Source organism: Drosophila biarmipes, chromosome 3L, assembly GCF_025231255.1.
Source record: "Drosophila biarmipes strain raj3 chromosome 3L, RU_DBia_V1.1, whole genome shotgun sequence".
Taxonomy (NCBI): Eukaryota; Metazoa; Arthropoda; class Insecta; order Diptera; family Drosophilidae; genus Drosophila; species Drosophila biarmipes.
Window position 1 is genome coordinate 20,995,143 of NC_066613.1, and position 23,669 is coordinate 21,018,811.

General features: G+C 42.2%; 1 protein-coding gene across 1 annotated transcript; it reads left to right on the forward strand.

Moving 5' to 3' along the window:
* The first annotated feature begins 2,502 nt into the window (after positions 1 to 2,502).
* On the forward strand, positions 2,503 to 22,932 carry LOC108035679 (sex-determining region Y protein). Its single transcript, XM_017111389.3, has 7 exons — positions 2,503 to 3,247; positions 7,694 to 8,505; positions 8,821 to 8,984; positions 16,187 to 16,253; positions 16,314 to 16,441; positions 18,581 to 18,675; positions 21,560 to 22,932. Exons 2-7 carry the CDS (start codon positions 7,820 to 7,822, stop codon positions 22,142 to 22,144), a joined length of 1,725 nt encoding a protein of 574 aa, XP_016966878.1. The 5' UTR covers positions 2,503 to 3,247; positions 7,694 to 7,819; the 3' UTR covers positions 22,145 to 22,932.
* The last annotated feature ends 737 nt before the right edge of the window (positions 22,933 to 23,669 follow it).

Below are 23,669 nucleotides of genomic sequence, written 5' to 3' on the forward strand. Positions count from 1 at the left end.
TTCTAGTTTGGAATGGTTACTCTCCACAAAGGTATGTTAAAAAATACTTAAAGGAAAAACTAATTTCCATTTCAGCTCGAATTCCAGATAAACCCCATCTCATAGCGGTTACAGCCATTTTAGGCATTCAGGTGAGTGCAGTGTATAATCACAATGGCTGACTAACTGAGGAAGAGAGAGAGAAACACACGGCGAAAGAGAAGGAGACATTGGCAAAGACAATGGACACTGCCGAGTACATAGAGTGCGAAAAGGAGGGGGAGATGTCCACAGAGAGAGAGAGAGGGAAGAACCAGGTCCAGATAAATGGAACAGTTGCAGTCCATCCAGCCATCCATCCATCTCCCCCACCGTAACTCACTCAGCTCGTCAAGTTGGGGCTGGAAAAATGTGCACCATTGTTTCTAACTTGCAATTGTTGACTGACAGTTGGCAAAAAGGCAGCCAAGTCCCCCCACTTTTTCTCAGACTTTTCCTCTATCCGCCGTGTAGGAAGAGCTCAGGTCATTAGAGTCAAATTAAATTAGAGTGTTAGAAGGTAGTTTCTCCATATACTAGATACGTACTGTTTGCATTTGTCATTAGTTCGTTGTTAATTAAAATGAAGCCCAAGTGCCAGACGACAGAACTCGACTCGACTCGACTCGACTCGCCAGAATGAATGTAAATCAAAATGCGCTAAAAACCGCCCTGAAACAATGGCAACACCTGCGTAATGCCCTCGTCCTCGCCTTGGCCCAACCAAAACCCGTCATACAAAAAGCCCTGAAACAAAGCCCGACCAAATACGACTGGAATTGTGGGGGCTCCGCAGTTCGGAGTCCGGAGTTACGAGCCGTAGTCCTGGCAACGCCACCTACACCAAAGCAAATTAACAAAACAATAATGTAGACATGAAAAATGCAATGGCAGGTACTTTTCAGGACTATGTACTGCTAGCCGCGACATAAAGCGGATGCAATCCAGGAATGAATTATTTGGCCAGTTAAGAAACGTTGAGGTTATAGGAACTCCTTATCAGGCATCTAGGAAGTGTAAAATTAACTAACCACCCATACTTAGATTCTTTCTATTAAAGAGTTGGGTATAAATTAAGCATATGTATATCTATCTTTATTTTTTAAGCGGAATGAAAATACAAGATACTAGTAACATCGTTCATACATGATATTAAATATTAATATCTTTAATTGAAGTTAAATCTAAGTTTGAAAAAATGTAAAGATCTATTACTTAAAAAACAATATTAAATCTTAATCAAAAAGCATAAAAATGATGATCAAGTTTTAGATAAGCTTTATTGTACACAAATATTTAAAGGGTTCAGAATCTGGAAAATATATCGATCCTTAAACGTTTGATTTTGACATCAAGAGGATAAGCTATTAAAAAAATCGAAATAAATACATAGAATTAAAGGTGACTTATTTGTAAGATATTAGCTTTTAATATTTGGGATAAATGGGAAAAGGTTTTAGGCCTTAAAGAAGAGCTAAAAATAAACATGACCCAAAGTGGTCTGTGGAGACCCATTTTGGTTCGATCCCACCTTGGCCAACATATCCGCCATTTTGAGCTTAGGAATTAGCCAAAGGCGCTTCGCAGTGGCGGGCAAGATGTCAGTCTCAGATCTCCGCAGTTCAATTCGATTCAGAAATAAATGTCCATTAAGATTAGTTGATTTTGCTTTCGATATTTTGTTTTTCCCCTCTTTTTTCGGCCGCTCTTTGCAGGTCTCTAAGCAAATGCGGTAAATAAACGACAAACACCCGAAAAGCTCACTCCCAATGGTGGGCTCCCCGCCGCTGTGAGCCCCCCATAAGCCCCCCCCCAAGGTTTTCATGTAACTCGAAACCTTCCCCAACCAGAAGCATTCCAATTGGAAACGCCCATCATGGGAGAGTGAAATGGCTAGCGGGCCTTTGGGCCACTCCGTTTGTCTCGCTCGCACGCCCACGCAACACCTGCTCGTGTTTACCGCCCTCCCTCTGGCTAGGCCATCTCTTTCTAACTGACATACTTTATCCCTGTTGCTCTTACGGTTTGGTTTTTTTTCTTCCTCATATCCCAGTTCTTGGGTTTTTTTTTACCTTTTCCTCAACGAAATGTCACCTGGTTGTTGTGACGCTCTCTCTCTCACCAATACCAAGGCACTTATGCTCTCATTTTTGGGTTTTTTTGTGAATGTAGTTTCTTTATAAACAGCCTTATAAAAAACATTTAACAAACCAATAAGAAAGAAAGCTCCCGGAAAAAAGTTTCAATGCAGAGCGAGAGAGAGCACAAGCTTTTGCAGAGAGGATTCGCTACGTGCTGCTGTTGTGTGTGTTTGTGTGGGGAGCGATACTGTTACATAGCAGCTGTCTCAGCCGCCCCACCTGCCACGCCCCCCGCCCCTTTCCGGGGGCTAAAAGACTCGTTTTTTGGCTCGTGTGTTTTTGAAGAGAGCGCGCGCCAAGTTTTTAGTTACGCGTCGGAACGGATCCGTTGAATAGCCGCCAAAGCGCGCTTAGATGCAGCAACAGCCAACTTGGCCAAGAAGAGCCGATCAGCCAACAGCTAGCGACGGTTTTAGCCCCCTCACAAGAAGCGGCAAAAATAGCAGATAACCGCACGAAAAAATACACAAAAAAATAGGTATTGCCAAAAAACATAAACAAAACTTTTTCCGTGCAATTCTACAAACTAAAAGTGAAACTAAACTCTTCTTCGCCATTTTACAAAATAGTAAAACCTAAGCCAATCCCCAAAACAGTGCTCATAAGATATCAAGTTCCATCGACTGTAAAGTGCTCACAACAAACAAACAAATAAAATACAAACCAAACTAAAACAACAAACAAACCTAGTAAAGTTTTCCCCCATAAAGTTGTGAAATCCTAAGCTACTTACTTCCTCGTCAAACTTCAAATCAAACAAGCTCCATTCTTTGTAGCCCCAAAGAACTGGAGGCTCTATAAGTATCTTATCCCTGAATGGAAACCAAACACAACACAAATCAACATTAACTATGATAGCCCATATTTAAAGTGTTCGTCAAACAGATTCGGTTACGAAACAGCTCAAGATCATAAAAGTCAACAAATTCGACTTTTTATGGCAGTTCGGAAAGTGGAATTTATAAGCGACAGCAACAAACCATAAACATATATTATCCAGATGATTCGGTAGTATATTTCGCCATCGAATATTTGATTACAATCGCCGGAAAACGGGAAAATACCAAGGAAATGCAGAACTTTTCGAGGTAAAAATATATATTATGTTTATTAAATACGCTCCAAGTGAGAGATACTTAGAAATATACTTTCAAGAAATAAAGATTTTCAGTAAGCATTATTTTTTTTTATTTATGCTTACTTTTGGTCTTTGACCTTTGGTTTAGGAATCTCCCTCCGATGTTCAAGTAAGTTATTAAACTGCTGAGTACTAATAGTAGCCCAAAGGGGTACAAAATCAATTAAAACCTCCATTCAGCTCTTTAATAACTTGATTGATTCAGAGCCGTTCAGAACGCAATTTGAACAACTTTTCCTGACCATCAATTAGGTAAACACGGAGAGAGCTCCTCAAAATGAGTCCGAGTGCCCAAGATACATGGGGCATCAACAGATTTTATTGTTTGGATAATTTCAGGATTTTCCTCTTTCGTTTTCTGCCACATCATTGTCGGAATCTTTATGCCCCCACTCGAGGTGTGTTGACTTTTGCTTTCGATCTTCCACTCGAATTAAAGCCAGCTCTTTTTCCTTCTCCGCGAGGTATTCAACGATGTTTGGTTAACTTAATTTCGAACTATAAATGGAAACCGACGCAAGGAATGTTCAAAGCTGCAGTGAAAAGAATCGAAAACCCCCAAAAAGAATTGTAAATGACGCAATTAGGGCGACTAAGAGTAGCAGAAATAGGGGAAAACAAAGTGTGTTTATTAATATTTACACGAAATTTGTGACAACAATTGAGTTGAATGTGACGTGCCCTCTTCGCATAGAAATCGACTTTGGAGGAGCTCACAAAAAAACCCAATTGTGCAAACAGGGTTTTGTGAAGATATTTTGCAACCCATTGGTAGCTGAACCAGATGTCAATCGCATATTTTTGCGCTATTGTCTGGGCCGTTTGCTGATAAAAAAGCAAGAAGTACAATCCCAGGAATTCTAATTAATATTCGGCTATGTCAGCATCTGTTTCTCTGTACCTCTGGCTGACTTTGTAGCATGGCTTTTTCTTTTGCGATTGCCCTTGGCCCGAACTTGACACTAAACCTTGGGGGAGCAGGGGATCCGGTGATACTGGGTACGTTTACGAGGCGATTGTTGCGAGTGTGAAAGTTCTTAATTACAAACATTAGGGGGCCCAGCGGCTTAGGGCCCTGAGAAGATGCGATCCCAGCGGGCGGCCAAGACGACACTTTTGAATGGAGGCTCCGGCGGCGGCTGGGCCCGCGAACCCTGTATCTGCGATACATTTCAACACAAAGTGGAGACACTTAAAGCTCTACCTGTATTGAGACCACGTCCGAAGACTGCAAGACCGCAGACTGGAAGACTGCAGACCGCGAGACTCCTCTCCGCCTGGCGGAATGGGGGATGGAGGATGGAGAAGAATCTGGCCGGGGGAGAGATCTCGAGCTCAGCATGTGGCTAAGCCGATCATAATTCTTGTTTGACACACCAACAAACGGATGAACAAATGAACGAGAAGCAGCAACAACAAGGGGGCCCCACTTGGTCGGGGGCTACGAGTGGGTCTCCATAGGCACGGCACCCGAAACTCAAGTGGCCAGCGGGTTAATCTTACTCCTACTGAGACACTCGGCACTCGATTTGCATGAGAAAAAGTCGGACATCAAGTGTCTGCTGGGTTAGCCATTAAGGCTACTAGATTAACACCCCGAGAAGACCCACGCTTTTGGGCTTAACGGTCGCATTTCCGCCACAAATAAATATGGGAGAAACATTTCGTCTATACGGAGGAGCGAATCAACAAAAAGGAGGAGCTGGCATATTCACAGCAAATAAAAATATCTGGAGTGCAATTTGTGCACAGCTGGTGGTGCAACCGTCGAGTCGGACGGTGGCCCTGTGGTGCAACTGCAACCGCCACACTGCACCACTGCACCACATCGAGAAAAAACGCCAGTCCAACATTGTCATTTACGGTTTAATGGCATTTTTACTGCCCCAATAAACTGAAGTGTGTAATGTTGATATAAGCTAATATATAAATATAAATTCAAGAAATAAATAAGAAATGATTTTTGGTAATTAGCTAAAAACTTGACCTAACGTTGACCTAGGCATATCCCTAAAATCGAAATGACATTTTTTCTTTTAAATATATTAAACTTTCATTTTATTCCTTCAACGTAAAACATTTTGACACTTGTTTTCAACGATGTTGTAATCTCTATATACTTTTGTGCTGTCTAAAACTTTAGATCTCGACTTTTTTATAAAAAAACTTTAATCGAATACCTAACAATAATTTTTCGCTGTGTACCCTGGCATTGCACAACCTGAAAAAGAGGAGCAAAAATAAGGAGGGCAACTTGACAACACAGAAATTTGTTTGCACTCCATAAGGATTACAAATATGCGTGTCCCCGGGCTCCCCTTTTTCTTTTAAAATAAATTTCATGCTTAATACGCATGCCTGGCAATTTTTACTTTAACACCAAGTGGTAATGCCCGGAAGCAGTACAGATGTCGCCTCGCATAGCCCAACACAAGTTATTGGCCACGATGAGCTGCCTGGCCGGGAATGCCAATGAACAGGGCCAAAAATGGAGCGACTGCGGAATATGGCAGCAGGGAAAAAACAGTCGATTTGGGCAGATAAAGATAAATGGTTTCAGACCGGGTTTGGCCACTTTATAAACCCTATAATTTCCAAAAGCTATGGGAGAGCTATATTTCTTTTAAAATACATTTAGTTCAAGATTAAATAATCATTTTTGTTTTTTGGTAATTTAAATATAACTTACAAAGCCAATATATATAAAGTATAAAAATATACAATTCTAAATATTTTTAAAAACCCTTTTTTTGCTCAATAAATTATGAGTGGATATTTTAATTTCTAGTTATAAAACAGATAAATGTTATATAGAGACAATTATTAGGTCTAGCTACTTTTTATATACTTAACATAAATATTACTTGACATAAAATAAATAAAGAAATAGCATTTTTTTTATTTATATTTAGTTGTCTGACCTAAGCTTATGCGTTGAAACATAATTTAAGATTTTAATAATGCTACCTCTTGAACTTTTAGTTCAAAATTAATAAACCTGATAAGTTTGTTCTCAGAAACCATGAGTTTCATTAGAAAACAACACAAGGACTTCATACCGCACCCAATCGACTCTAATTAGCCGACTGCCCACACAAAAATAATTATAATATTAATTATTCCTGTTTTCGCCCGCAGACGTTGACCCCTTTCCCTTGCCCAATGGGGCATTGTTAATCAATTAACTAATTGATTCGAGCTCTTGAAAGTATGTCGTCTGAGTCCCATTCTTCGGGGACAAAAAAAAACAATGCCGAGTGGAGTCGTGGGCTCCTGGGCGAAAACCCAAGCCCAAAACCCACTTGCGAGCCGCGCTGGCGGTTGCCACCTCAACTCGACCGGAATCGGGCTCGAGGAACCCCCTCTCACGCCTTTCACGCCCATTTTGTGGGCCAAATGTCAACCCTTAAAACCGACCGGGATGCACGGTAATACAGGAGCACAACAACAAATGAGACGACTACGACGACGTCGTCCATCCTTTCCATTATACGACGGGGCACTTGAAACCCATTTCTTTCCCATTTTACATTTTTGTGTGTACTCTATTTGCACCCAAGCCGCTTGCTTTGGACACGGTGGGATGAGCCGGTCATGTGGCGGTTGATAGGCTTCGATACTCTGGACCATTCAATCCCACATGTGCGTGCATTATAAGCGGGATTTACGTGGTCCACTTGATGCCCATGCCCCCGGGTTCCATCTCCATTTCGAGCCGCAAACGTGTTAAATACGACGAGGCAGGGAAAAGGGTCAAGAAGCCAGCGTCCGGCTAAACGCTTTCAATTTGTTTAATGGTCCCTTTCGGATTCGCATTCGGATGCGGATTTCCTCCTCCTCGCCGTCGTCCTGGGCAGGATCTCTCGAGGACAATCGAGTGCGGGCGTGCCGGGGACATATGCCCGATGTGAGAGCGAGTCCTCGCCCTACTTGCACATATATGGCCTGCCATTTGCTCGCATTATCCTCAAATGTGTCATCTGCAGTGGATATTTGCATGGATTGGTCTGTGGTTTCATCTCGAGACCGTTCCAAGCCATTAGGTTGGCCAGATGGCTTTTTAGAGGTGTGGGAAAACGGTTAATAGAGCTGAAAGTTAGCATTCACTATCGATAGTTTCCTTTCTTTGTTTAATTGTATTCTTAATACTTTTAAAAATAACTTATGAATATACCACACAGAAATTTTTAAAAATAATAAACTCCCTTTCCTTGGGGTTCTAAGGAAATCCAAAAATTCTAAGAAATGTCATACGACCTTAAGACTTCCTTATCCTAAAGGTATCTTTATAGATCATAATATTTTTTAATAATTTAATTTGTATACTCATATTTCTAAAGCTACAAACTGACAGTCATTATTTACCCATAACCAATTCATGCACCTCTTCCCCCAGCTCGACGCATCAACAACTTCTAACCACCACCAGTTCCAGCACCACCAGTTCCAGCACCACCCAGTCCGCCCGCCGACTCGAGGGCCACAGATTGAGGCACCGAGGAAGCCCGGCTCCGTCTGCGATATGATGGAACGTCTGTCCACACACCTGTCGCTCACCGGCCTCTCGCTCGCTCATCCCCTGCAGACTCACCTGGGCTCCGGCGGCGGATCGCACCACCTGGGCCAACTGGCGGCGGCGGTGCACCATCAGCAGCAGCAGCAGCAATCCGACCAGGGACTCGGCCACACGCACCACCTGCACGGCCAGCAGTTGTCGCTGAACCACCAGCACCACCATCCCCACCAGTCGCCGCAGCACCAGCAGCAGCACCAGCACCACCCGTGCAGCAGCAACAGCAGCAACGGTTCCCCAAACGGCTCCACCGGCCTGGGCCTGCATCCGCACTCGGCGCTCCACCTGGCGCACCACCACTCCCAGCTGCACCAGCACCACCCGGCGGGTCAGCAGCAGCAGCAGCAGAGCCAGCCAGCGGTGTCCTCGTCTTCGTCGGGCTCGCACCACAGCCAGTCGCAGTCGCTGAGCCACCAGTCGCACAGCAACGGCAGCTCCCAGCTGGGCGGTGGTTCGGCCAGTGGTGCCGGCTCAGTGCCAGGTGGTTCGGCCAACAGCCACCACAGTGCTCCGGCCTCCAGCAGCGTGATGGCCGCCGCAGCAGCCGCCCACCTGCACCACAATTCGCAGGCCTCGCCCATCAGCAATCTCCACCAGAACATGGGCAGCCTCATGAACAGCGGCAGCAGCGCCAGGTGAGCTTGAAATTGATGTTGGAAATAGTGGTCAACTTTTAAAGATTAGTTTTTATTTGGGATCTAGCACACACAATGTTGAATAAACTTACAGATATATTTTTTTTAATATACCTTATAGATTAAATAGATTAAATTGATTAAAGGGCTTCATGTCCAATATTTTGTATGGAACGTGTTTTGGAATGCCTAAAGAAGGCTTCAAAAACACATTCTTTCTCTACATTTAAAGAAGGTATACAAATCGGTGCCTTTTGTTTTTTATTAAATGCGAAGTTACTAACTAACTAAACTCGGTTATTTATTATCCCACAGTGATGTCTTCTTCAGTCTGATGATACAGAACACAACAAAGCGACAGAACGAGGAGCACATCAAACGTCCAATGAATGCTTTCATGGTCTGGTCGCGTCTTCAGCGACGGAAGATAGCTCAGGATAATCCGAAAATGCACAATTCAGAGATTTCCAAGAGACTAGGTGAGTGATAGAAGTTTCCTTTACAAGGTGGGGGTTATAAAAGGGGTTTTATATATATCTTAAATATCTCAAAAAATGCAACAAAATTGAAAGATTCTTATGTGACAGATTAAATCTTGTAAATAAACATCCGCAAACATTGATTACTTCGTACTTTGTACGATGCAATGTTAAGTCATTATAATGTTTGGGTCTGAAAGACCTAATAGAAAAGTCTTTGTTTTATATTTCATTCTAAGATCTATTTAGGTTTTCGGAACTTCGTCTTGGAACAGAACATTGTTCAAGAAAACTCAGCCAACCATGAGTGCCTCAATGGCCTCCTTCAAGCTGTTATTTCCAGAACAAACAAACTATTTAAGTCCCAGCCAAGCTCATTCAGTTTCTCTTTTTGTGTGTTTTGTGTAACCTAAGCCGCAAAAGCCCCGGTTATCTGCTGGCAACGTTTCTTTCGAAATGTGTATAATCTGCGGACAAAGGATGGGGCAATACAAAACGAAATTAAAGTGCGGCACACGACCTGCCAATCTCTCGCACCCACTCACCCCAATCCCAATCTCGGTCCCGAACTCCATCTCCATCGCTCGCTTATGCAAGTTAAACTAATCAACGTAATGCCCTACTGTACAATGGCAGTGACAAACCAAAAACACCCGCCACTCAACGCAACTGTCAGGAGTGACAAGCGGCTGTCAAACAACGAGCAGGAAGAGGGGCTCAGGAAGCTGTTGATTACGCACCAGGAAGGGGTTCGCTCCTGGGATCGACCTTGCCCTTAGAGCACCACCCACCCGATTAATAGTGATTCTCCAAATCACGGCCGGCTTTGTCTCTCACCCGCTTAACTAGTTGCAAAGTTAAGTAGTTTCTTTTTGGGAGGGCTCAGAGCGTCGTCACATAATCCCACGCAGGTCTTATCGGATCTGTGGGTCTCGAGCCTTTCGGCTTGCAGTTTTTGAGCTGGTACACTGAAAAAACATAGGTTTTTATTTAGAATATACAAGATAAAACATAAATTAGGATTATGTAAGGTAGTTTTTAATGGGTGCTACAGAAATATGTTTTTGAGAGCATTGTAATATATTAAAAACACGTCTTTAGTTTTGGTTTTCTATTCTTAAATTTCTTAGAATTTTAGTTAGCAAGCTGGCTTTATAAATATTAGAAAACTAAAATCAAAGATTATTTTCCTAAATTTCAATAAAATATTTATTCGCTCATAAATCAGAAAATATCTAGAACTTTTTCTCCCTGCACTGTTGAAGTAAATTCAATTTCTATCCACGACACGTGGCAGCTGACAGGCAAGTTCTTTAGCATAACAATGCCAGTTCTTAGGACTACCTTTTTTCGATCAGCTTATGCATATTGGATGAGACTGCTATATACTGGGAGATTGGGGGACTAATCAGTAGCCGCTGTCATAACATCGATAGCAAGAAACCAAAAGTAAAATCCCAATCGAAACCAAAAGACAAACTCATCTTGGCCCATTATCGATCTGAACCTTGCCGGATTTTGCCAGCGTTTTGTGCAATTTTTTAATAAAACTCTCCGGGGTTTCCTCTGGCTGAGCAACCCACCCAGAACTCCCCCGAGTCAAGCACTCGTTAAATGACTTTTTCTTGCATTTTTATTTAGCCATTGTTGGCGTCGAAACAAAAGCAAATTAAATGCGACTCACTTGCCATCCAGTTGAGCGAACCAAAGAGCAACAACAGGCAAGCTCGCTGCATCTGAAGGCTGCGAAAAAAGGGCTATACATTTTGGGGAGGGTTCTTTCGCCTCCCACCCCCTACCCACGCCCTGGAGGAACCCTTTCTCCTTATAAGCCAGGCCGCATTGTACTTCCATTTGGCTTTCCTTGCCAATGCCAAGAGTTCAAGTAAACATATCGATGGGATCCTGCAAACTTAAATACAATTTAGAAGCAAACTTGAATTTCGAATTATTTTCTTTCGATTTTTTCCTGCCCCCTTGTTGTTGTGTTGAAAGCTTTTGTTCGCCTTTCACATTTTCCTTTTTAGCCCGCTTTTTGGCAAATCCATTATGCGAATTGACAGCTCCTCTCGCTCGTCCTCTCTCTTTCAGTAATATTTGCTGTCAGTTGCAGTCTTTGTTAAGTTTGTTTAGAGCGGGTGGAAAATCGGGGCTGGAGCTGGGGGCGGGCGGGAGCCGGGAAAACTCTTTTGTTGGCAAAGGTGGAACTGGGACAGAGTGGGGCACAGCTGAATTGGCAGCCACCAGGTTGATAAAAAGTATGACCGCCAGGGCAAAGACTGTCCTTTACAAGCTATTTATGTATTTAACTTTTTGTGGCTTTTCTTTCATAAAATGGTTCTTTTGTATTTTGTAAAAAAAACATAAACTTTTTGGCTTTTAAATGTTTTTGCGATTTTAATAATCGAATCCATAGGATGTTTTTTCATATTATTTTTGTTTAGTTTGCTTTGTTTAAAGAACTTGATTTTTAGATATCATTAATATATTAAGCATCAAAGAATTGCATTTTTAGAAATCTCCAATACTCAACTAGAAAGCTTAAAAATACATTTTCAGAGAGACCATATATTCCAAAGTGAAAATCCCTCAGAGACCAGCGAAAATCTCTCAGGCTGATTAATAACCTAACCTCCTTTTGTCCATCATCACCAGCATTCACTGTGCTTATCACTTCCTCTATGCCATTAACAACCTCGAGGACAATTTTGAAAACTTTCATTCATATTCATATTATTTTTGTTTAGTTTGCTTTGTTTAAAGAACTTGATTTTTAGATATCATTAATATATTAAGCATCAAAGAATTGCATTTTTAGAAATCTCCAATACTCAACTAGAAAGCTTAAAAATACATTTTCAGAGAGACCATATATTCCAAAGTGAAAATCCCTCAGAGACCAGCGAAAATCTCTCAGGCTGATTAATAACCTAACCTCCTTTTGTCCATCATCACCAGCATTCACTGTGCTTATCACTTCCTCTATGCCATTAACAACCTCGAGGACAATTTTGAAAACTTTCATTACACCACAAGACCGAACAAAACCGATTTATTTAAATAAACAAAGCAAACAAAATGAAAAAAGGAAAGCGCAAGCAAACATTTGCCACATTTACACAAAATGTCAAAGTTTTTTGCACTTGAAAAAGTTGAGCCAGCATTCAATTAAATGAATAATTCAACAACAACGACAAAGGCCGGGCTCATTATGAGGAATTGCCAAACAGAAAGGGCACAAAAAAAGGCGGCAAGACGATGGCCGAGCGGAGGGAAAATAACTGTGGCATAAACAAAGGCGCCACAAAAAATGGCGGCGCGAAAGCTACTTTTTCACCACAGTGCGACAGAGACGGCCGGTGGGGCGGCAGAAAGAGAGGGGGCGAGCGTGTGCGAGCGAGAGGGCCGCATAGACTGGCTACAGTGGAGAGGCTCTTCAGCCTCAGACGCCGTCGCCGCTGGCGTTGCCATTTATTTTATTCGCCAAACAAAAACACACACAAAAAGCCCACAAAAGGCTGTAAAAAATGCTGTATGCATCTATACGAGTGGGTAAAATAAAATAAAGCGAAATGAAATAAAAGTGAATGTTATAGAAAACAATTCTGTGCCGCCGCGCGGGCTTAATTGAAATTGTAACTGTCATTAATTACTGTCTGGAAATTTGAATTACCAACACAAACAATGGGCGACAGCGGCAACAACAATGCCTCCATGCTTTTCCTCGGCAAGTCGCTTTTCTGCCGTGTTTTGTGCCTTCGCCAATAATTGAAAAACCTGTCGAATCGACAATGTTCTTTATTTTTAATCAAAGCTGCTGCTGCTCCTGCGGGAATATTTAATAATGCCAGCGTATGCCGAGGAGACTGGGATGAATGAGCCGCTAGACCCGGCAGAACAATGGGTACAAGGAGCAGCAACGGCATAAAAATCAATCACAAAAGGTCGAACTCAAGCCTTTTCCCACCCCCTCGATCACCTTTTGTTGCTCAATAAAAAGCAAACAATTGATTAGTTTGCAATTGGAAAAAGCTTTCGAGAGGAGTTCAGCCTGGGCGGGGGGCCTATAGACGAGTGGGCGTGAAGGTTACGACGCTGCCTTGCAACTGACAGGTGGGCGCCGAGTGTTTAATGGGCGGAACCAAAAAAAAATTAAGGGGATTTTAAGAAACAAAGCTCTGCCATGAACGATACTCATTAAGGGCGGTAAATATTCTTGATCATTTTGTAATTTCCCATATATAGTAGCAAGTAAATGGGTAAACTTGCCAAAACCCCATTAAGTAGGCTACAAAATTTTGAAGGGACTACTAGGAAATTATTTTTTTATAGTAATCTAAAAAGTAAATACAAAATTGCTATATTATCAGTGTACAAAAGAAAAAATCTTTAGAAGTAATAACATATTTAGTTTAGTAAGAAACAAAGCTCTGCCATGAACGATACTCATTAAGGGCGGTAAATATTCTTGATCATTTTGTAATTTCCCATATATAGTAGCAAGTAAATGGGTAAACTTGCCAAAACCCCATTAAGTAGGCTACAAAATTTTGAAGGGACTACTAGGAAATTATTTTTTTATAGTAATCTAAAAAGTAAATACAAAATTGCTATATTATCAGTGTACAAAAGAAAAAATCTTTAGAAGTAATAACATATTTAGTTTAGTACATGCACACCTAAAGACTAACATATTCAGTTTAAAGAACATATAAAAGTGCTATGTCTTGAAATGCTGCGATTATTTTTATTAAAAATTTGGAATACCATACATTTTTTTCGCAGTTTTCATTCGTAATTAAATGACCATTTAACAATTTAATAACAATAATTTTAATATAAATATAATAAAAACCGTGCGTTTGGCAATCTATCTACAGTCGGAACAAATTTCATATCCCAAACTTCGTTGTAGAAAATATTTTAAGTCAACCACTAACTAAATTCCAGAACCAGAAGCTGGGACTTCTTCTCACGATTCCCCTTAACAAAGGGCGAGCAAATAAGCCAGATTTGAACTGGTCAAGTGGAGGGTAAGGAAAAACGGAGAAAACTCCCAACGCTCCACCCAAAGCCATTAAATTGCTGGGCAAACAAGTTAATCTGTGGCCGCGTTATGAGTGGGGCCCCAAACAGAGCCCAGCAGAACAGAACCGAGGCGAAGTAATCCCATAAGTAGCCCGATTGTCCGAGTGTGTGGAAAGTGTAACTGCAGAGCCCCAAAAAGAAAGAAATCCCAACAACGAAGACTGGAAACTGCAACTGGCGATGGTCAAATGTTTGCTCTGTGGGTTAGGCGAACGTGCAACGTTTCCAGGCCGGAAAAACTTGTTAATTATAACAGAAAGAGTCTCGGAAATATCTCGCAACTGCCAAGTGCCTTGGCTTGTTTTTCGTATCAATTATTAAGCCGGTCAACCAGCCGGAGAGGAGAGAATTCTCGGAGTGCTCTGTTTGGCCAAGGGGCGCCAACATCATAGACATTGGGCAAACATAGACATTGTCATTGTCATCCTTTTGTGGCTCTAGTTTATTCAACTGCTCAACTTGTATCTACAAGTATGCTCCCCCGTCCCGTTCCCATCGCCTTATGCTGCTGGTCTTGTTTATTATTATGTCCAGGGCGCCTTTCCACCACCTTTCTTCCCACATCCACATCCACATGCCCATGCCCTTGCCAAGATCCATTCTCTTGAAGGTGTCGTGCCCAGAAGGAGAGTTGCTCATTTGATGGCCAGTTGGGGCTGGGTACAGGGGCCTGGGCCCTTGGCTCTGTCAATGTATCTATAAATTAGTATTTTACCATTATGAGTGGGCGGTAGAGGAGGTGGGCTGCAGCAGGCTTTTGAGCTTTTGTATTGGCCTCATTGTTATAGTTTTCCTTGCCTGTGTGGGCCCCGTTGCAAGTCTGGCTCTGACACTCGATATTCGTTTCCTCCTTTGGCCAAGAAGCGACTTCCAGTTGGCCCTGTCATCGTTGTCTGTCATAACAATGCCGCCGGTGTGTGCGAGCGGCTTTGTGGCCCAGTGTGTATGTGACATTATTCCGGCTTTGTGTCCGCATGACAAGCCACTAAAATTACACGTTATAACTAATTAGCGACTTGCCTCCCACCACATGCACTTCATCAAGCAATTTACTTACAATATGTCAACATTTTCTTGGGTTTTCTTTGGCTATTAGGGAATTACCATTGCTGGCGTACAGCTTTGTGAAAGAACAAAATTAGGGGATTGGAATTTATCTTTCAAAATGTATTAATCACACGAAACAAGTAAAATATTCAAACCTAGCCTAAGCAACTCTCAAATCATAATTTCCTTTATTTCATTTTAAGTATGGGATTTAATTTTAAAACAGTTAAGTACTTGTCCAACCAAGTCAACCAGTTGCATTAATTTCTATAACCAGCAATTACAAAGCTTCATCAGGAAAGAGACATAATTTGCTAAGCCTAAAGGTTAGGCTGCTCAGCCAAGCAAATCCAGACTCACCTTTAAACAAACTCCCCAACCGGTTGAAAGGTCCTTGTTATTGTCACAACTCCATCGTCATATTCTCTCCTTGACACCACGTCCCCTCTTCAGACGTCATATGACACATGTCATTATAACGTTTTACATTAACTTAAAAACATTTGCAATTTCCAAACGCACAATGGACGAACCAGAGCCCGAATGGAAGTCCTGGTTGCCCGAAAGCAACCACCCCCATGTGCCACTTATAGGATGTGTCCTTAAAGTCTGTGTCCTTGCCAGTGCCGGGTACCCAGTATCTGTGTGGCACGCGTATCTGTGTGGGTGTGCCTTGTACACAACCTGGCCAACGCCCTCAAGAACGTTCCTACGTATCTACGTACCTCCAGCGACCCCTACCCGAAATTTAAACCCAAAACCACCTGCTGGGGTTAGCACAGAGCTCGTCTGGATCGAAAAGGGGGAACCCCGAACAATGGCGGGCCAGAAAGAGACGGCTGGCAGGGTGGAGAGTGAGACAAGAGACAACCACTGACAGCGACATTGTTGGCTGTTATCCTTCTTGCACAGACAAGACAAGTTATTGGGGGACCTCCCGACCCGTCCTTACGCCCCTGTGCGACAGCTTCCCGTGAGTGCACTCCAATTGTTGTAGCCAGATTTCCGACAAGAGCTTCGAGAGCAAATGTATCTAATGGATTAACGAGAACTATCCGCATTTCCAGGTGCCGAGTGGAAGTTGCTCACCGAGGAGGAGAAACGTCCGTTTATCGACGAGGCCAAACGTTTGAGGTGAGTTCTTTATGGGCTGCTTTCCCCGGGATTTTTCATGTAGGGATTGCTTTTCCACAGGGCCATGCACATGAAGGAGCATCCGGACTACAAGTACCGACCGCGGCGAAAGCCCAAGGCCCTGAGACGAGATGGCTATCCCTATCCAATGCCATATCCATCGGTGCCCGTGGAGGCGTTAAGAGCGGGTAAGTTATACTATTGAATATAATTATTAAGGATTTAATACAAGGAATGCTAATGTTTGTTTTTTAACTTTAATAATGTTTGAAGAAACAGAATAAATAATAGGAAAGGTTTTTGATAGCTATTAAAGTCAGCGTAAATACTTTATAATGCTTAAAACAAAAAAATAGACCAACAAATATCTCTATAAAGCGCACTTTCATAGTTTAAAGAACCCCTAGCTAAATTCCACATTAAAACCCCCGAAATCCATAAAGCAAAGCACTAAGCATGAAAATAATTGAGTTTTATGGAAACAGGCGGCAGAAACTCAAGACAAATGCAAATTTGACACGAAATAACGAGGATTTGGGGGAATGAGCTCTGTGCCCAAGCCAGAACTATCCCCCCAATCTGTTATAACCGCAATATGGAACCACCCATCTGGCTGACAAACTGTGAAGTCATCATCCTGGCTTAGCAACTCATTCGAGTGACAGGAGAGGATCGGGCGGAGGAAGCCCAGACAGCCGGGGAAGAGCCATGAGACATGAGCCATAAGCAGGAGCATAAGTTTCCATTCATGATTTTCTATGCCCATGAAACGGGGAGTGGAAGTGGGTGGGTTGTATGTAGTTTGAGCCGCTGGTTGGAGGTTTTAAATTAGCATTTGTCACGTTTTTTGTCTTTCACCCCGAGCGACTGTTATCCCGGTGGTGAGCCTGGGCCCTCAATTTAACGCAAGTTTTCTCGGTTTAAGTTGGTCCCACGTCCTTTGCGGGGCTGGATGATTTATGCCCACCGGAAATGATAATAAAAATGCTAGGAAATGCGTAATAAATAAACCGAATTAGTCTATTTAGTTGGCTCGTGGCTTCCCCATCAGTGCACTTGGTGAAAAGATTGGGATTCGGAGAGCAGAAAGTGCAGCCAACTGTGGAATTATCTTAAAATTAAACATACTTCAGGGATTTAATGGAGAAATGTAGTAAAGGATTATTGGAATCGAAAGAGAAAGGCAGGAAATGTTTGAGAATTTAATAAACATTTATATATAAAATTTAACATTCTCATAATTTCAAACCCATTCCACTGAAGATTTTCAAACATTCCGGAGCTTCCGTTTGTTTACTGCAACCGGTCATTACAAACAGAGCCACAACAATGGCTCAACTACCTAATCCGCTATTATCATAATAACAATGATGATGGCATACGAAACCGTCGCTACTTCAAACCGCCAAAGAGTTGAAAAGAAAGAAACCTTTCAGATAAATACTTTGTATCTCTAGTGCTTGCGGTTGCTGGAAACTTTGTTGTCTAAGCGAATTTAATTGCTCGGTGGAAGATCCCAATTCGGTTGGCCTCTCAATCAAATCCATAGCGCCATCAATGAAATAAATGCTGAAGTCTTTCAATAAGCGGCGCCTGTAATTATCAACTTGGCCACAAAAGGCCAGGAGAGCAGATGGACGACTACCGTTTAGGGCAATTGATAATGACTGCCAGGCGGCATCGCTTCTACCAGATACTCGAACGCACTGTGTGGATACTCTCTCTTCGCATCCGACACACTCGTTTCCACGTAAAATAGCTGATTCAGCGCCCAATTAAATGGCGATGGCGACCCCGAAAGAAAAAATTATTATTTAAACGAAATGAAAGAGTTGGCCGAACAAAGAAGGCAAATATTTCGAGTGGCAATTATTTTAAACACACACCAAGGCAACCTCAAGCTGATCCAAAACGAGGTTGCATTTCAAGTCCACAGGGGCACAGGGGATTAAACTATTTTACCAAAATATCTTTAAATACAAAAAGTATTGATTATTATAAAATAGGTATTGGGAACTATTTATAAAAATGATTTATACAACTTACTTTAACCAACTTAGTGTTAAAATCGGGGATATCTATTTTATTGAGGTATGACTAGTATTATAAACTATCATTTTTTAAGGGGAATTAAGAACTTATATATTTTAAAGTTGCTTTTTGTATTAAAAGAATTAGCTGTTTTATAAAGTAGATATACTATTTAATCAATTTTTGTTCACGGTGATAACTGCTGTAAGCTCTTTACCTTAACCCCATCCTTAACCCACTGAAAAATGAGAATTGAGAACTGAAAATTGAACTCATCTTGCTCACTTCACTTGCAGGCATTACGCCCGGTTACTTTGCGCCCGGTCCCACGGCGGCTGCCTATCACCTGGGCAGCCATCTCGGCCAGACATCCACGCCAACCACGACGCAGGTGAGTTTCGCTGCCCAGTGCCCCTTCCACCCTTGACCCCCTCCTGCCTCCACGCGAGGTTCAAGTGCCACGAAGTCCATCAAAAGGGCTGAACGGTAGCGGAGACCAATTACAGACACATATATAGTGTGTGCCCATGGGCGGAGGTTACTGCGGGGTTGCCTTAATAACATAATTACACACTCCTACGGAAGACGCCTACTTTAAAAGGCGGAAAACAGGCGGTCCGTTGTACAGAGAAAAAAAGCTTTTAAAGACAATATATAAAAAATATTATTGATACTATTAAATCCATTTTTATAGAATATAGCATCCGATTTTCTGTAAAACTCCTAATTTGCTCCTAAAAGAATATTGAATTTACTAGATAAAAACCAAAATATATACAAGAAATTCAAAGCCAGTCAAAGATCACGGAAATTCCATATACTATCCCACTTTTAATTATAGACTAATACATTTCATCACTAGAATATTGTAATATCTTTGAGTATTGAAAATGTATAATAATTTTTCTCCGTGCACCCGTGACTAAGCAGGCGAATAAGCGGTAGATCCTGGCCCAATTGAGTTTTCTGACACGTCATGCCAAAGGATTTGGCCGGCAAGTTGTCATTACATGTTTAGCGGTTCCAGGGAGTGGGGGTTCCTCATTTCGGGCCAGAAGATCGAGTTGATAAACAAGGGCAGGCGCATAAACACAAAAACAAACAAAGCCGGACAGGTGGGCCGCCGATGGTCGATCGGGAAATGAAATGTCCCTAAAAGTGGAACAGCTGCCCAGAGGAAAGCTGCAAGGAATCCCGGGAATGTGCAAGAAATAGCCAAAGTTCGGTCCATTGTTGCACCCATCAGGTGGCCAGCTACCCATGGCCAACTTCAATTGATTAACAAAGCCCATTAAAAGCCATGACTCCCGGTTCGCGACCTGGACAATGGTCTGTTCTGTCCAGGGGCATGTAATTCTTCGGGCGATGCCTATTCCACTCCGTGATTGATGTGGCGTTGCAGATGTGATGCGGGTGTTGAAGGCCTGGCATTAACGTGGCCCGATAATAACACACCTCGCTCCTCGGCCCTAATGATAGACTAAGTTTAAGCCAAACAAATCTCGATTGAGTGATGGGCTGAAAGACAGTCGGGGCCTAAAAGAAAATTGCATAGTGGGCGGGATCCAATCCTCTGACACGGCAAATTGCTGACAGCATTCCATTTCGAATTTGTAAGAGGCTTGTGGTGTTCTTACTGTATCGTGGAATAATTCTGGAATAAAATTATAACCTAAATAAGATTCTAAACATTAGAAAAAGACCTGAAAGTTTATAAACATTTTACAAGTAATAAGTAAACATATTTCTATATTATAGATTATTGTATATAATATCTTGAATCTGGTTTGGAATCTTAGAGAACATGTTTATAATATATACAGTGTATTTACAGGTAGATTTCCCCATTATATTTCAATTATGTATATCCCTAGCTCTTCTTAAAAACAAACTGTTGACTCAGCTGCTGCACAATCCTTGACTAAACACTGAACTGTCATCCTTGTGCACCTGCTCTCTAAGACCCCCTTGCATAACCCACACGGCCAACAAGGGGCTTTAAATCAATTAACTGCCACACGGATAAGTAACCGGAACCCAAGCGAACCGAACAAGACAAACAAAATATCCACTCGTTAATGCGATGGATCAAAATATTTACGAATCCACACTAATTCCCAATTGGGTGCAAATCAAATCAAATTGTAATCCAAAACGCTCTCGGCACCATGCGGCAGAGACGGGCCAAAGCCGAGGGAACTGAGGCTTGGGGAGGCCAGGATGACGAGGAGGATGGTGATGATGATGTGTTAACAACATAATTATAGCCCAGAGCCAAGTGTTTGGTTCGGCAAAAGGGGAGCGCAGTTGTACAACCCCTCGGCCGAGAGCAACCACTCAAAACAAAACGGAAATGAAGCAAAACAACCCTCTGATGTGCTTAGTACCCGTTAACGCTCACATTTCCATTCCGATTCCCACTCCCAACCTCCCGGAGAAGAACTGGCAACTGGTGTAGCAATGAAAAACGTATTGCAAATCAAATAAAATTAAATTGAGACCGTTTCGGTTTGCTTTACTTGGGGGCGGAGGTGAAGGGCGCAGCCGGGGGTTGTTTTCCACAGCCTTAGCCACAATTAGTTGGTCAAATAAAGCCGCAAAAGTGTTAAGCAATTTGCACTAATCAGAAGGTTAAGCACTCCAGGCTCCTGTGGTTCAGTCTGTTCGAACTAAGTGGGACAGCTTGAGGTGCTCGGGGGCTATGGTAATGGTTTCCATGGTTGCTAAACACGTATCTGATGCTATGCATACACCATTTATCAGTAATCTTTGATTGATTTTCCAAATCAATCGGTAGAAAGGGAAAATTAATGAGGCGGTTTCTGGAACGCTATGATAGGGATAAGGAAAAGGGCTTAGTGGGAAGCTCTATGAGGTAAATGCATACCTGGTGAAAGGAACAATAAAAAAAAATATAAAAATAATTAGGGGTATCTCAGAAACGTATATTGATTTAAAAATGTTCAAACAAATTGTTGAGCTCCGAGTAAGTCCTACTTAACGTTCCATAGATTTCTTTGGCATAAAGTTTTACTTCTCAATTGAAAGTTATTTAGATAAGATTTTACGTAAATACATTTACAAATTGGATCGAATTTTAAAAAAATTAAAATGAATAAAATATGCAAATCTTTAGGAAATAATAATATTCAATAAACTAATTGGTAGATCTTTAGAGGGCTTGAGATAATAATACTTATTTATTGTTTTCAACTTTATCTTCTCTAATTATTAAGCACCTATTTAATACCCCTATATCTCACCCGTCTTGGCAGGCCACCCTCTCCGGTCAGATGGACAAGTTCGCCCTGGAGCGCAGCTCGTATCTGAGCAACTCGTCGCAGGCGAGTGCCTACAGCGCCTACTTGGACCCCAGTGTGCTGACCAAGGCCTACTTCGACTCCAAGATGTACCAGGATCGGGCGGCCAACTATGCCTTCGACATATCCAAGATCTATGGCGCCCAGCAGCATGCAGCGGCCCACCACCAGCAGCAGCAACAGCAACAACAGCAGCAGCAACAACAGCAACAGCAGCAGCAGCTGCTGCTCAGTGGCGGCGGAGGAGGGGGCAGCGGTGGGGGCGGTAGTGCCAGCTCGCACAACAACAACAGCAGCAGCGGACTGGACGACCGCGATGCCACGCCCCAACTGGAGGCGGTGGACGCCAAGCCCCACCTGCATTCGCCCAGCGATGTGGGTCTGGATTATGCCCAGTATGCCGGTCAATATGGCGGTCAGTTGGCCTCGGCAGCGGGTGGTGCTGTGGGTGGTGGCGCGTCCGGTGGTGGGTCAGCGGGCGGCGGTGGGGCTGGCGCCACCGCAGCGGACTTTCGGCGACCGCTGACGGTGATCTTCTGACCACCATCTTCCAATGGCAGCGAGGAGTTGAACTTGTCTATGACCTAGGAGAAAGAGAGGGGATCACATTCGTTTCGTTGCCAATTCTAATGAGGTTTATCAATTAAAATTGTTTTGAAGCTCGCACCAATCACTTTTAAATTTAATTGTAGGTGTCCAAAAGTATGCAGTAAATAAACGACAAATGGTTTTTGAATGAATTCGTTGCATACTTTAAGACGTCATCAATAACATTAAGTGGTGATTTGAAAACTCTAGTGATTCGGGTTTCGAAAAAAAAAACATTTTGAACCAATTCTAAACCCTAAAATTCTGAAACAGGAATTGCCAACGAAAACCGAGGTGAATCTACCCCTCAAAGGATATATCGGAAAGGGTAAAACGAATACAACCGAAAAAGCGAGATTAAAGTTAAACGTAGCCAACATTTACATTTAAGTCTCCAGTTGTAAACTAAACTTAAGCTTTGTTAAAATAGAGCAAGCGAGAAAATGGCGAGGATACCGAGGGATAGAAAAGAAAATGGATTACAGAGAGGCAAAACCACTTAGCAAAAACCAGAAGAATATTTCAACAAATTGAAACAACAACGAGCGGTGCAATTTTTTTATGTTTTAAACGCAGATAGAAGTGCATAGCATAAATTTAAAATTAAATTTAAATGTATTTAAATTCTACACTAAACACACACAAACAAGGCAAAATACACACAAAATATATACATACTTCAGAAACCAGAAAAAATATAAAAAACAAAAAATAAAAGACGCATTGTCATCAGCAGCAAATATTTCGATTGATTTTTGTATTGTAGCGGAAAGGATATCATATTAATTGGTATGTTTTTTGACCTCATATGAAAAAAGACGGCTGACGTAGAAAGCTAAACGCTGCCTAATGACGACAGCCTCTGGCCAATCAGGTTGACAAAATGCAGCGGGGCAAAATAAATTGCTCAAGCAGCCGCGGCAACTTAACGCTCAAGTTTGAACCCCGGCGAAATTACCGTTGGCCACTAATTAATGGGCGCGCGCAAGTTGAGGTGCAAAAATCCAAGTAAATTTAATTAATTTTCCGCTCTCTTAGGCGCCGGCAATTAGTGGTAATTGTGGGAGTCTCAACTTTCTGGGGGTTGCAAGCAAAGTGGGCTGCCGATTTGGTTTGGGCGATACTGTGCAGCTAAACACATTTTTTGTCTACACGATTTCTACATCCCACTTGTATAAATGCGACACCTAGCGGATTGTACCCAAACCAGCTTAATTTTTGGTGGCGCCTCTCACCATTTGCCGACGACAGGTGTCGCCACAGTCACTGTGTAGAAACTGAGCGTTATGTCATGTTAATTTTATTTGTTCTGTGCATCGCCGCTAGGTGTCGCGCGTGTTGAAGTACAATGTATTTTAAGTACAGTGAGCACTCTCTATATCCCCAATTAAGAGTGTTTTATTTTAATTGTTTTAGCAAAAAATATGTCAAAATAGCACTTGTTTAATTTTGGTAATATTTTAACTCACAGACACAG

Bases quoted from the DNA above. Each gene is read 5' to 3' on its own strand.
- LOC108035679 (XM_017111389.3), top strand. From the start codon at position 7,820: ATGATGGAACGTCTGTCCACACACCTGTCGCTCACCGGCCTCTCGCTC. The intron at 8,506-8,820 runs GTGAGCTTGAAA...ATTATCCCACAG, and splicing joins AACAGCGGCAGCAGCGCCAG to TGATGTCTTCTTCAGTCTGA. The intron at 8,985-16,186 runs GTGAGTGATAGA...CCGCATTTCCAG, and splicing joins AGAGATTTCCAAGAGACTAG to GTGCCGAGTGGAAGTTGCTC.